General features: G+C 45.2%; 1 protein-coding gene across 1 annotated transcript in view; it reads left to right on the forward strand.

Moving 5' to 3' along the window:
* Positions 1 to 13802, forward strand: part of METTL24 (methyltransferase like 24) — a 47466-nt gene extending 33664 nt beyond the window's left edge. Inside the window, exon 5 of the mRNA XM_040060592.1 lies at positions 12258 to 13802. Coding sequence (XP_039916526.1) covers positions 12258 to 12572 — 315 coding nt within the window. The 3' untranslated portion in view covers positions 12573 to 13802. The remainder of the gene's footprint in view (positions 1 to 12257) is intronic.
* Positions 13803 to 14120: the final 318 nt, after the last annotated feature.

Raw genomic sequence — 14120 nt, forward strand, 5'->3', positions numbered from 1 at the left:
AAAGGAAACATGTAGTCAGAGTATTTTTGAGAACTCTTGGAGTGTGAAATCTCTTAAACCCTGGAATAATCTCCAAAGGACATAATGGAATCCTTATTTCCTGATATACAGATCTAAACTGAAATTTTACTGGTGTATCTTCTGAGGAGAGCAATATTTTTTCAGCCACAGGAAAGAATAAAGATGTAAAAATTGATCTTGCTCATGTTCCCTTCTCCTCCCACCCTGCCCTCAACTTTTTTTGCTGAACATGCATACTCTGTAGTGCAGTCTCAATGAACAGTGGAGACAAAAGGGAGAAAGCCACTGAGGAACCATGATTCTTATGGCAGTGGAGCTCAACTTTATGAAAGGATTCACTTTCCTATTCTCTAACTAGATGTTCAAGGCTGCGCTGGTGAGGGAGGAAGAACTCAAGCAGAAACATCAGAGATTGGAGCACTCAGGCAGTTGGAATCATAAAAAGGCTAGGCAGCATCACAAATGCCTTCTCAGCCCACCCCTTGGTGTAAATCAGGGTGGCCTCAGCCTAAATGGTGCCCATAGCTCTTATCAGGGGCCCAGCAGAGATCTCTCCTTGCTCTAGAGAAGTCTGAAGAAAGTAGTTGTTGTAAAGCAGCAACCTCTCCTTCCCCCCCACTTCACCCGGGAGCCGATGGAATCCGGCCAGGCTTCAGGTCAGCTGCCCCCCACAAAAGGAGAGGAGCAGCAGGCCCAGCTCGATGTTACCTGTCTCTCTCTGGCCAAAGGAAAGAAGGAAAAAGGACCCACCTGCAGGAAATCAAGGGGTTTTATATGGTACTTCCCAAAGTCATAGCCAAAAATTTTCAGTGGTCAGAACAGATGCCAATATTCCAACTAACCCTCTGATAGGTCCCTGTCTTTTCTTGAAATTTCCTGATTTTTCTAAAGCAATTCCCAAGTCCTGACCTGGAGAATTATTCTACATTCTTCTGTAACTAAAAAACTAAACTGTACTAACCCATGGCAAAGGCTTTTTTCCACTCTGGTCTTGAAAAACACTGAGTTTTCTCCAGAACAGAGACTGCCCAACTCCTCTGGGTCACCTGTTGTCCTGCTGGACTGTTCTCTTCATGAAAATGTTTCTCCTTATACCCAGCCTGAACGTCCCTGATTTCCATTCATGCCTGTTGGCTCTTGTCCTACTTTTATGCACTGCCAACCCTTAACCAGAAATTCAAACCAAGCTACCAAGTGTATTCTGTATTCCAAAGATTGTGCTGTGAAGCACAATTAAAAACCTCGGACAGAAAGGCCCTGAGCAGCAGAAAAAATCAAAAGTTCATTCTGTCCCAAATGGGCATGTGTGGTCACACATGCAAATTTTTATTTCAGTAGTAGTTTTTCTCCCACTGGAGCTCTGCAGGACAAGTTTCTTGCCATGCCCTCAGTGAGTACTATGAGTTTGCCTTCCTTGGCAGTATGGCTCACCAGTGGATGAAATTGCTTCTTGTAAAACAAATTAATCTGGAAAGGAGAATCTGAGAATGCAGAGTAAAACCTTAATTTAATCAGGAAGTGCTCATAGCTGTATTTTTCAAGGGACAGCAGAGCTTCATTCAACTCCCACCACTCAAGTTATCTCAAACAAATTGTGTAAGAGACCAAACTGTGTCATTATTTGTTATGAAAATAAATGCAAATCAATCTTTACATCCTGATTTCAATTTGAAGGCTTTAATTTACACTCTCTTCACAAAGATTTTTTTTTTTTCCTGTAACAACTTGGGTAATTTTGTTTCATTTTATTGAATAGGCTTCGATTTAGGATTTCAAAAGGAAAAACCTCCTTTCCTTCACCTGTTATTTAATACTCAAGACAACTTCAAAACATTATACCCTGAAGACATTCTGATTAATAACATCACCTCCTCCTAGGCAAGTAATTTATCACTTGCTGTTCTCCTCAAGTAGACACTATAGAATTTATTTTATGCTGCACTTTCAGTTTTGTGAAGGCTGGTGTGAAAGGACAAGTATTAAAGAAAAGATTAAACATATTTACTTAAAATCAGCTTTGTTTGTTGTAGTACACAAATAGATATAAAAGAGAAGTCCAGAGAAAATGTGTAACACCTTAGTTGTGCATGGTGATTTTATTAACAAAACAAAAGATAAACTCTTTGGGCTGGGAAATACCCGCATTCAAGTTTCGTAGCAATGAAATCCATGTAATTACTCTTTACTATGCATATCTTTAGGGCTGTAGGGGCCAGAACAGGCTTTTGAATTTTTGACCCTGCCTAGACAAAATCATTTAACTTTGGTTAATCCTTGCAAGGCAAGACTTAGGTATTTCCCAGGGAGCCTGGGGGTTGATTAGTGTGAGTTGCATTCACTGAGGGGCTGCTGTGCCCTGCTTCAGTGTGTGGGTGCCACGCTCTGCTCATCCTGATGCACAGCAGGACCTCAATACCTACTGAGCACCTGCAGACTGGTCCTGCTGTGGAATCCTGAACTCAAGATGAGGAGCCAGGGGGTCAGAAGCCCAGGAGCTCTTGCAGGGGCATGAGTCCTTGTCTCTGGTGCTGCTGCAGCCAGGGAACAGCTCCCATCACCTTGCTGGAGTGGGGGGCACAAGTTCAGATCTGCTCTGCTACGTGTGGCTTAGTGTCAGAAAGAACAAATGAGACCAAGTCTTTTGAATCATTGCATCACAAATCCTAAAGTAAATGTTTGGAATTATGAATTCCTGAAAGGACTTAATTTTTTCTTTGCTTTTTGTGCTTATTTGGGGCTTTTCCAAAACCTCAGTTCTAGAAGGAAAAAACCCACCCTTCATCTGATTTTTAGCCTCACTATTTTCACATCCAGTTTTTCTTGTGCAATCAATGGTCTTTAAGCTTAAGTGGCCCTTTTTCTGCAGCTGTTATTTACCATTCACACATAGCAGTGAAGAACAGCCTTTGCTTTTGGAGGGTTATCATACTGGCCTTTCTAAGATTTCCTCAACATGAGAGATCCTGTTTTTCCTCTAACATCTTATTTGTGGTGTGCTGCCCCTCCTGCAGCTGGAGCATCAGCAATCAGTACTATTCAGAAATCCCAATGGTGTCTCTGCTAAAGCTCAGGCTGTGACTGCCTTCTTCCTGGAAATGTCTGCACTGTTACTGCCTATCATCTTGTTTGCTTTTTAGTGACTCATCAGACTGGCTCCTTATTATATCAGTTCCTGAATGGCACAGTAGAGTTTTGTCCCAGAACACTGATTTTTTTCAAAGTGTGAATGGCTGGTCATGACCTATTTGCAGAAGGACTCTGCTTAGCAAAGTCCCATTTTAGTACTGCACCCTTTTGCACCAGGCAGATATGATACTATAGCATTTAGAGCTCATAGTCTAAATAAATGACCTGCCACAGGATGGAGGAGCACGAACCTCACCTCCATTAACTCAGATTTCTACATTTGAGATAGCTGTTGAGCTCCTTATGGACTCGGACTAGACTGTGTTTGTCTCATTCAAGGGCAGATATTGCTGCAGTTTGAGCACTAACTGGTACCACGTGGGAATCTTCTGTTTGGGGAACTGGCAAATGTTACTCCCCTTGCTGAAAAGAGGCAGTCAAGCTGGTGCAGATGTTTCCAGTTGCAGCTGGAAATGCTGCCTTCTCTAGCCTTGGAATAGTTGCCCCTGAGTAATCTATAACTCTATAGTTTAGACACACACCGTGTTTCTTTTCTGCATGTATGTATTTTTTCATTTTAGGGATAATGAAATCAAGGTGGTGATATTTCTGTATTTGCTTAGTCAGCTGGAGCTGCTGCTTCCTAAAGTGTTTTAATTGTAAGTAGATTGAAAAGTTTGGCTGCAACTAAAAATGGACTTGACAACATCATGTTTCTGGAAGCAAAGGTCTTTGGATAGTGATTTACTGTTCACCAGCTCTTGCTCTTGGTGTTGTGTGCACAAAGGTGTCTCATGCACTTTCATTTACAGGGTTTTCTCTTGGTCCCTTACATCTCCTTTCACCTCATTTAAATTTTCTCCACCCAGAGCACTTCTCAAGACATTGTTAAGAATACTGGTATTTCTAGAGAGCAACATGAAGGTGCTGTTTAATATGCAATTGTCAGGCATGGAGGAAAGATCTTTATAATGATACCATTGGCTGAATATGGTGCAATCCATAGCCTTTTCTTCCCTTAGGAAAAGGCCTAGTGCAATGCCTGAATTGTAATGAAAGTGTTGAAGTATTGCGCTGTTGAAGCAGAACTTATTCAGGTCATCTTTCATAAAAAGAAATAAAGGCACTTTCAAAGCCTATTATTGTCTGCTAAAAATTAGAAGGGAGGGGCAATTCTTTTTAGAGGTGTGGTGGGGTTTTTTTGTTGTTTGTTTGTTTGTTTGTTGTTTTTTTTTTTTCCCTTGCCTTTGTTGTGGTTATTAAGACCCTTCAGAAAAATAAATCAGGTAATAAAAAAACCTGCTTTCCCCCAGCTTTGCTAGAGGGCTGTGCAAGCTGTGTTCAATTCCACCTTCCTATTAGACTATTCCAGTGTCTGAGAGTTGCATTCAGAGGAGCATGGCACGTGCTGCAGGCACTGTGGAGCCAGCATTGCTGTGCTGCTGCTGTAGGAGACCAGTCAGTCCTGGTTTCCTCCTCCTGCCAAGTCTGGAGATCGGCAGGAGCCCAGGGAGCCTGCCCTGCTTCACAAGGTGGTACCAGATGCAGGACACCTGCTGAGCTCAGACCTGTATGCACACTCCACAGCTCCTCCTTAAGCCACTAACCCTGGCTTAAACACAGTAATGTGAATCATGGTTTTAATTTGGCTGAGGTACTGAACATCTGATCAGGGTGGTGATCCATGCCATGGCATGGGTTTAATGAGGATTGAGAGCAATCCCTTTCTACGAGCATCCTAGTTTTTCTCCACTACCCATCTTTCTTACAATTTCTTGTGTTGACATTAACATGCTCTTCAGATAAATGCCTTATCCAGAGACTCCAGGAGCTTTCTTAAAAAATGTACTTTTTTTTCTCCCCACATTTGTCCCTCCTTCTGTCATGGTTTACAAATTCTTGCCATTGGAATTGGCCATATCTTATTTAAACACTTTCACTTTAGTGTCTGGATCCTTTCTTGTCTCTCTTCTGATCTGACAGCATTTTAAGGTTCCATTCTCAAAAAGTTTGATATCCAGAGGTCAAAGGCTTAGCAGCTCTTCCTGCCCCTCCTGAATGCCTGTCCCAGATGAAATCTGAGCGAGCAAACATTTGGGGATTGGTTTATTCATGTTTTCAGGAATGTACTTAGAGCTTTTTTCCTGTCATAGTTGCAAGCAAATAGCAGGGTGGACAAAAAGCCAAGCAAAAGGGTGGAAGGTTGGCACCTTGGCCCAGGAATGGAATGGAACAAATAGATCCCCATGGAGGGGTGTAGTCTCAAGGGACTTTATTGTTCTGGCAAGTGCAGATGGGGACCAAGTCCTCCACCAGATTTAACTGGAGCTACTTGGATATACCAGGGCTGCTGATTCTCATCCTGCAAGAGATGTTCCTTAAGGTGTGGTGGACATTTTTTGAAGATGGGACACTGATTCCTTTCTCCAATTACTTACATTTTGAAGGCTCCATGGGCACTGTGTTAATAAACCATAGAAGGCCTTGCAGCCAAAACGCTGTTTACTTTGAGCAACAATTTTACAGTAGCCCAAGCCCTCTGTCCCTCACACTGCTCACACACACTTGCAGGTCTTGCTCCTCAGGGCTTTGGAATCAATTGTTGCTTCACCATTTGCCTTGCATTGCACACCTCCTCCGCTGACAGCCCCCTCCTCCTGCTGCAATGTGCTTGTCCTGTTGCTGCTGGCTTTCACTTTGAGCAAGACCAGGATAGTGTAGCTTTACGCAAGCACGGAGCAGTGCCCCGCCATCCAGGCTTGGTGCCGGGGCAGCACAAACAGACTGCAAATGTTTGTTCCCCTCTAATGAAGAGGCTTGAGGGTCTAGCATACACCATTTATTCTTTTGAGTAAATATCCGTTCCCACAGGCATCCAGCAGTGTCTGGCAGAGAAGATCAAGAGAACAGAAGGGAAAGGGTGTTCCCCCCTTTGTGGGGGCAGTGGGCAGCAGGACATCTCCTGCAGGATTAGGTTGGCTGAATGCGCGTTTTGCAAAGCAACTCGTGCATTCAGCCGGGGCTGCACACAGAGAGGCTGTGCTTCCAGCTCGGCTGCTGGAGGAGTACATGCAGTGTTTAAAATGTCTGTTTGCACCATGGGCATTGGCAAGCAGAGCTTTTGCAGGCTGTTAAATGCTTTAAAGTTAGGGTTTCTGCACATCCCTTGTGGGATTTTTCCTACTTGACAATCTAGACATTGGATTAAAGGACTGGGCGAGGGCTCCGGGTGGTTTTCATCTTTTAGTGTACAACAGGAGTCATGCAAACTGGAAAAGGCAACAGGGTGCAAATGGGAGCTGAGGCACAGTCTTTCTGAGTGGAGGCACACATTTGTGAGCTGCTGCTGCTTGGAGCAGATGAGGAGGTTGCTGTTTGAGGGCTTATGTCCTTGCAGTGACTCTTCACCATTTCCTCTGAGGAAGCATTACATTGAGTCTTCAGCTAGTGGTGAGGTTCCAGTTGCCTGCTCTGGAGTCTAATCTCAGCTGAAAAAAATGGGGAACAAAGATCTTTGATGCTCAGTTTTTCTTGTGAGGTGAAGGTCTTCACCCTCAGCCGTGCCCATGTGCAGAGTGTGCCTGCTCCATGCTGAGGGTTTGTAGAAGAACCTGTTCTCTGGGTCACTGCACAGGAACCTTCGTCTTGCTGGGTAGCAGCTAGACAAGATATCTGGCTTTAAGTTCATTATAGTGTAGAGCTAGCTAAACCCATCAAACCTGTCTAAAAATCAGTTCAGGCTTGGGGATCTGTATTACTGTATGAACTTGTATGATGATTAACAAGTTGTCCATTGGTAAAGTGTCATTGAAAGAAGCCTTCTGCCAGCTAAAAGGCCTCTTCTTCTCTGCCTGTCCACTGGAGTAAGAGGCATAGCTGAACTGATCCAGTTAATTGGGCTAGAGTGGGTCTCTGTACCTTTTATTCTGTAATGGGTCCCCAGAGAGAAATTGTTTCCAGATGGAGAGAGTATACTGGAAATGTCTTGGCATCAGAGACCAAGGGAAGAGCTGTGGAATCAAAGTGCCCGACTACCCCCAGACCTGGGCTCTGAGGCTGTGGGAATGAGACACCTGGGGTGCCAGCGTGGATCTTTCCTAGGAACAGTCCCTCATGGGAAAAGTTCTCGTAGTGCTCCTGAGCACGCAGCTGAGACTGATGCCTCCTGCATGTGCTGGGTGGGCTTTCTGGATGGGGGGTGCATTTGTCTGGGACCATTACTGCATCTGGCAACCTGTAGCTGAACTGATAGTACGCTGTGAGAAAGTTAAATAACTTTTCTAAAATATGATTTTGGAACATATTCTCTGATTTAAGTGGTAAACATAGTATAGCTTTATGTCCTGCTCCTGCTACGTAATGGTTCATGGAAGTACATCACCAGAACTGGGAAAATAGACTGCCACTTGTGAGGTTGTGGAGAATCAGTGGTGAGAGAGGAGGAATGAATCTTGCCTGCACTCGCTGCAAGGTTTTCTGTTCGAGTGGTCTGTATATTATATGAGTAACTTCAACTGGACAGTTGCCCTTTACTGTAAAAAAAGACCAAAGACCCTGTAAGCACCCAACTGCACAAATCAGCTTTGTGACTTTGATGCCTTAAGCAGATTCTTGAAGATGTGCCCGATCTTCACACTGGGAGTGAATAATCTCAAGTGACACACTTGTTCCAGAGCCAATTTGAAACTGGCTGTACAGACCACCACAGAGAGGTGTAAATGAGAGCAGGAAGGAAGGGAAGTAATTTGAAAGAGAAGTGCTGTCGGTTTGAGCTATACATCACTGATCAGTGGTGACTGACTTTTCTCCTGATTTCAGTCTCTGTGTTGCTCTGGCCAGGCCCCCAGCAGCCCTGGTCTCCCCAGCAGCCCTGGTCTCCCCAGTGGATAGCTCAGAGAGAGGCAGGATATTCCCCCCTCCCACCGCTCACAGGGAGAATAGGGAAGAGACAGACACAAGCTCCTGGGAGTGTAATTTGCTGTGAGGCTGTGTGGCACCCTGGTTGCCATCAGTTACAGCCTTCACTCAGAATAAAAGGGAATGGAAGGGACTTTACATGCAAGCCATCTCCTGCTGGTGAGGATGGGCTGTGGATGCATTTTGAGAAGAAAGAAAATGAGGAAAGTATCATGCTGAAAATCTGCATGTGGGAAAAGGGTAAGAGGGAAGTTACAGTTAAACAAAACACACCCAAGAACCTGTTGTTACCTGCAAAGATGACCTACCAAAATGTAAATTAAATGGCTTATTTTAGAGTTTTGTTTTCTGAGACTGGAGAATTGTACTTAGGTAGAGAGGGGGAAAACTGATGCACAAGCCAGCAGACCTTTTCTTGCTGTACAGCTGATGTCAAAATGGTAACCTGGTATCACAGGGAGCCAGAGCAGAGGAATATTTTTCTCTTGAACTGTGAGAGCAGGCCTGCAGTTCAGGAACTGGTTCTGAGCTCTGTCCCTGTCCTGAAAGCCATAGCCAGCTCTCCTCTCCCTCCTCCCAAGCTTACACTGCAGACCTGCTCCCACAGAACTGGAGGGATCCCCTGTACCTGACCTGCATTTGCTGGTTTTGCCTTTCCTGGCTTCCACTTCCACATGCTGAGCTCATGCTGGAAGTAATACAGCTAAATTACTTCCTCCAGCTACTCACTCTCAATTGACTCTTCTCCATGGTGAGCTTTAAATGATGCCCACGGGGCAGCACAGAGCCTGAAATCCCCGTTAACCCTGGTATTTCAAAAGTGATCAAGGCGAACAGAGCTCAGGTCTCTGCTTTAGGAAATGATGCACGCTTGTAACAAGTCATTACCCTAAAAAGAAGAAATGAGCCTTCATACAATATGTGTTGACCTTCACTAAGTAAAACACAATTTTTTCAGCTGTTTCATATGCTTGGTTGTGCATGAGCATGGCCACTTCTCCCCCTTTTTTTTCCTCCAAGTGTAAGTGGTACAATGCTGCAGTGCTTTTTCAAGGGAGCTAAGCTGAGAAAGCATTCAGAAATCCACATTTTTTATTTTTCTGTGATAACCTAGTTAGTTCATGGAGGATAAGAGGATTTGTGGAAGATAAGAGGAACCAGCCTTTGTGAGTGCTTGAAACCCACTGCCATACTTTACCTTCGGGCACTGTAGATCTTTGCCCTCTAGGATTTATTCACAGCAGCAGACTCCAGCTGGGCTCCTGGGTGAATTAGAGCTCTGAATTTATAGATTTGTCCACTAATCCTTTCACTGGCATTTTGGATCAAGGCAACTGGAAGGCGGTAGTGCATTTCTTATCGGTAGTGCGCTGCTTATCACCGATGGTAAATATCCCCTGAGCTGTCTAATCATCACAAATCTTGCATTTGGTGTTAGCAGGACGCTTGTAATTTGCTCAGGTTCTCCAAAACAGAGCTGTTCTGCCATTCATTTTACAGTATCCATGGCATGCAATGGAGACTCTGGGCAGAGAGAGACACCTTGCCTGGACGGCAGTCACAAAAGTTGGTGGGTTGAAACAGGTACCTTCCTCCCTCCAGGTTTCTGAGCAGTGCAGGGCACTAAGAGCCACAAAGAGCCTCTGGTTTGTGTGTGCAGCACATCTCCACTAGCCTTGTGTTTCTTTCCTGGTCATTTCATTATGTGTTCGAGCTGCTATTGTAGTACCTCATTTTCTCCTCCTGAAACACTGGTTAGCAGCCACTTTCCAGATCAGTTTGCAAACACAGCACAGAGCATGCAGAGTGCCTGCTGAGCAGCCAGGGCAGCGGTTAGTGTCACAAGAGAAAAACAAACAAACCTGGAACACTACCATGGGAAAAAGATGTCCTACTGATGTCATGAAGTAAAATCATGGGAAAACAGCACCAAACACCGAGAAGCGTTTCTTCCCGTACCCGTCCACCCCCTCCCCCCAAGGGAAAAAAAAGGGGTTGAATAATTTTTCTGCTTTCGAAGTTACATAAATCTCCCAGAGATAAAAATCTGTGGTTTCTTAAGTGCGGCAGTGTGGTCCTGTGGCAATTTCACCCGAGAGGAACCAACTGTGTGCAAAACTGCATCATAGGTAGAGATGTGAGTTGGTATTTGCAAAATAAATAAGCAATTTAAATGTATGAAGGAAAACGAGTGAACTCACCCATGATGTAGTTCTCAGCTGAAATGTCATGAGTTACATCATTTACATTCAGCCTCCTCTTGAACCCAAAGGAGCACTGTGTCCAACTGTTTCACTGACCCGTGGATGGACAGGCTGACAGGCTCTTTGTTAGAGGGGCAAGCTAGGAAATACCAGAGCTAAGGTTGTCTGTGCAACCTTCCTTTCTGCTCCCCATGCGGACATACCACAATATGGGCTTTAATTCCACAATCCCTAGGTCATTTTCCGCTGGCCCCCTGCCTCCTACAGTGTGAAGGAGGCACAATGCCTCCTTAATGAGCAGACAAGCCGTGGCTTGGCTTATTATGATTCACTCTGGGACCATGGACCTCATTCAGGTCCTGCTCTGAAAATGTGTTTTGTTTCCAGCTGTTTTACAGCTTGTTCCACCCAAGCCTTGCAGCCCTTCACGTGCTCAACCCCTGCACTCCGCAGAGGGCGTTCTGTGATTAACACCCTTGTTTTACAGATGGAGACCAGAATGGGCCAGTGCCCAGCACCTACAGATTCCTGCCATGCCGTGCCTGTCCATAGTGCTGGGGCACAGCCCCTGAGGAGGGCTGACGTGGCCTTGAGCTCTGCACTCCAGCACCTCAGCCCTTGGCATCTCCATGGAACAAAGGAGGGTAGATGTGGCCACCCCTTGCCACGGCCCTGAGGTTTCCTGGCCATGGCCCATGCGAAGCCAGTGCCCTGGCATGGGGCAGCTTGGGAGAACAGCTGCCTTGGAAGTGCTTTTCCATTACCGGCCCACATTTCTCTCCTACACCTGCACAGGCGCCTTTTGTGATACTGCCACAAATAGTTAAGGTAGACTGGCAGAGAGAATCTAGGGGGTTTGTTGGTTTTTTGGTTTTAGTTTTGGGATGTTTTATTTGCTTGGTTTGATTTTTGGGGTTTTGGGGGTTTTCCTTTGATATATATATATATTTTAATTCTAAATAATGTCTTTAGTTTTTCTGAAGAAAAAACTTTGAAGCCATCTTGAGTGTGAGCAGATGGGCAGAAGCATCTGCTCAGGTGGAACTGGCACAGGCAAACACTCCTCTCACGGTGTAGGACTTTCCCCTGCTGGGCTCTGGAAAACAAGCTGAGCTCTGCAGCTTGTGACCGCTGCTGCACTGTGGTCATTGTTTTCTACCAGGTGTGAAATGGTGATGAAATGCTCTTTTTATGTTAGAGCATCTGATAAATCAACTCCCCCAGCTAATCTCCAAACAAAGTCAACCCTCAGTTGTGTTGGGCTGTGAGAAGTTGGATTGCTGAATATCTCACTACAAAATTAAATAATGGTCTAAAACTAGATCATGGCACTTTCCTGTTAGACCGATTCATCCTTTCAAACATTTTCATGTCTTCTTTTCTGCTATGCCTTTTTCTTTGGAGGAGCTGCCCTTAAAATCCTGAAGACTCTTTGCATACTCATCCTTTGTTTTGGTCCTCCTCTCTCAGCATCTGTAGTGATGCCTGCAAAAGCTTCAGCCAGCAGCTTGGCCAGGGGCAGCTGGTCACCTGAGCTGCTCACGGCATTCATTTTTTGCTTTGGTCTTCTCTTGCACTTGTGTGATGCATGTGGGATATGGCTCAGGAGCACCCTACTCAACTACGGTGCAGGTAATCACTGTTAGCGGGTTTGGGTCTGCCATTTGGTTCTGTTTCTTTTTTTCATAGCTGTGATGCCATCCAAGGATTGTGAAGGTACCGGTGACATGTTTTGGTTATAGGAGGAGCTTGGAATACGCAGATTTTTGACCATGAGTTGGAGGCAGGAGGAAAAGGGCTGTGAACAGTCAAGTGTGAAACACCATGTACTGCCTGTGTTAGTCCTCTGAGACTTTACAATTTTATTATTTTTTTTTTTAATACAAGATGAATAACTATGCGCATTGAAAAATAGTCAGCCCCGGCCTCAGATGTTACTATAAGTGCAAAGTTTCTCGTTTTCACATAGTGATGGTGCTGTTGTTGCAGATCGATGTCCTCAAGGCAGATGTGGAGAGCGCCGAGTGGAAAATTTTGGAAAACCTGATCTTGGAAGACGTTGTTGAGCAGATAGGACAGCTGGTCTTTGAGGTGCACATCCACTGGCCTGGGTTTGAGGTCAGTGGCAATGACAGCACCGTGGTGCGGTACTGGTACAGTCTGCTCCGAGAACTGGAACTGAAGGACTTCAGGCTTTTCCATACCTACAAAGACTTGTCAAAACCACAGATGTTTCTGAAAAAGGAAGCCTTCAACGCCAGTAGCTGTTACACACTGAGCTGGGTAAATACAAGATGGAAATAGCAGAAAGGAATTTATGATGTGTGATTGCGAGCCACCTGGCCCCGTAGCGTTATTGAAGAGGATTTTGGCTTCACTGGCTAAAGTTGCTGAATATGCACGCAGTGACGGCTAACAAAATGAACTGGCTTTTATATTTATATGTTGTCAAAAGAACTGGCACTAGGAGAAGATACATGGTACAGGTTTGTATACCGATATATTTGCCAGTGTGTACGTTGTCCCAGAGGACCGAGGCTTCTGTAAATGTTTGTCTGGGGGAGCTAAGAGCACGGCTTTTGCGGGCTGCCCCATGCTTAAGCATGCCTGCAAGGAGGGTATCTCTCTGGGGGTGCCCTGAGAAGCTCTGCTGGCTGAGCTGGGCCAGCCCTGGGGCAGGAGAGTGCTTGTGATGAGGTGTCTTTTTAAGAGTGTCAAGTGTTACTTCTCTGTAAAGTGATCATCTTTGATTTGCACCTTTTTTACTTCGGCCTTGTTTCCTATGGAACAAGTTTTAGGCAAGAACAGTATGGTCTTGAACCCAGTGGCAAATTTCAGCTGAATTTGGCAGAGACAGAAATCACCATCAAACTAAATTCCTACCCATTTCTTTGAGCAGTTTCTGAGTGCCCTCACTTAGGTTTCTTAAGCTACTCTGGCTGCAGAAAGTGACTTCAACGCTTCTGACACAGGAGACGGTGGGACAGAGACACTCAGCTGCTGGATAAGCTGCTGCCAGCGCTCTCCTTCCTCACCCTCAAGAGCCTTCAGCCGCCGAAGACAGAGCTTCCCTAGTTCATCTGCTCAAAGAACAGCTTGATTGAAATTACTCATGCAATGGGCGCAGCAAGTTGTTTTTTGATCTAATGTAAGAGACAAAAATGCAACCTGGTCTTTTTTGTTTGTTTTGGGGTTTAGTTGAACATTTCCTGGTGCCTTTTCCAGTGCTGTGCCTGGAAGCCTGCCACCTGCTCACCACTTTGCCTCTCCCTGGCATAAGGAGGCCAGACCCTGTATCTACACCGATGCTGGCAGAGGGGGTGGCCCAAGCAGGTGCCCTGGACTGCAGCTCTGCTGGGGCTCAGCAGGCTGGAATGTGGATTGTTGGCAGTGCCCCTGGGAGCCTTGGACATTCCCCAAAGAGCTAAGGAATAGGGGGAGCTAAAAAATACGTAGTCGGTTGGATTTCTTCATATCTTTAGATGAATTTTGGCATTAAACTTTGCATTAAAATACAAGATGTCACCACATTCATGTCTTTGGTATGTGGACTTTTTAACTGTCTTTGGTTTCTGACTTCTACAAGTTTGTAACTTCCTCAAGGGAAGTGGTGGATTGGGAGGTGCTGAGCTCCTCTCTCCAGTGACCAGGGACAGGACATGAAAAAATGAAATGAAATTGTGTCAGGGGAAGTTTAGATGGAGTATGAGGAAAAGGTTCTTCATTCAGAAGGTGGTCAGTCACTGGAACAGGCTTCCCAGGGAAGTGGTTATGGCACCAAGTCTGTCAGAGTTCAGGGAACCTCCGCATGACTCTCAGTAACCTGAGGAGGTTACTCCTGTAAGGAGCAGC

The sequence above is a fragment of the Hirundo rustica genome, chromosome 3, assembly GCF_015227805.2.
Source record: "Hirundo rustica isolate bHirRus1 chromosome 3, bHirRus1.pri.v3, whole genome shotgun sequence".
Classification (NCBI taxonomy): domain Eukaryota; kingdom Metazoa; phylum Chordata; class Aves; order Passeriformes; family Hirundinidae; genus Hirundo; species Hirundo rustica.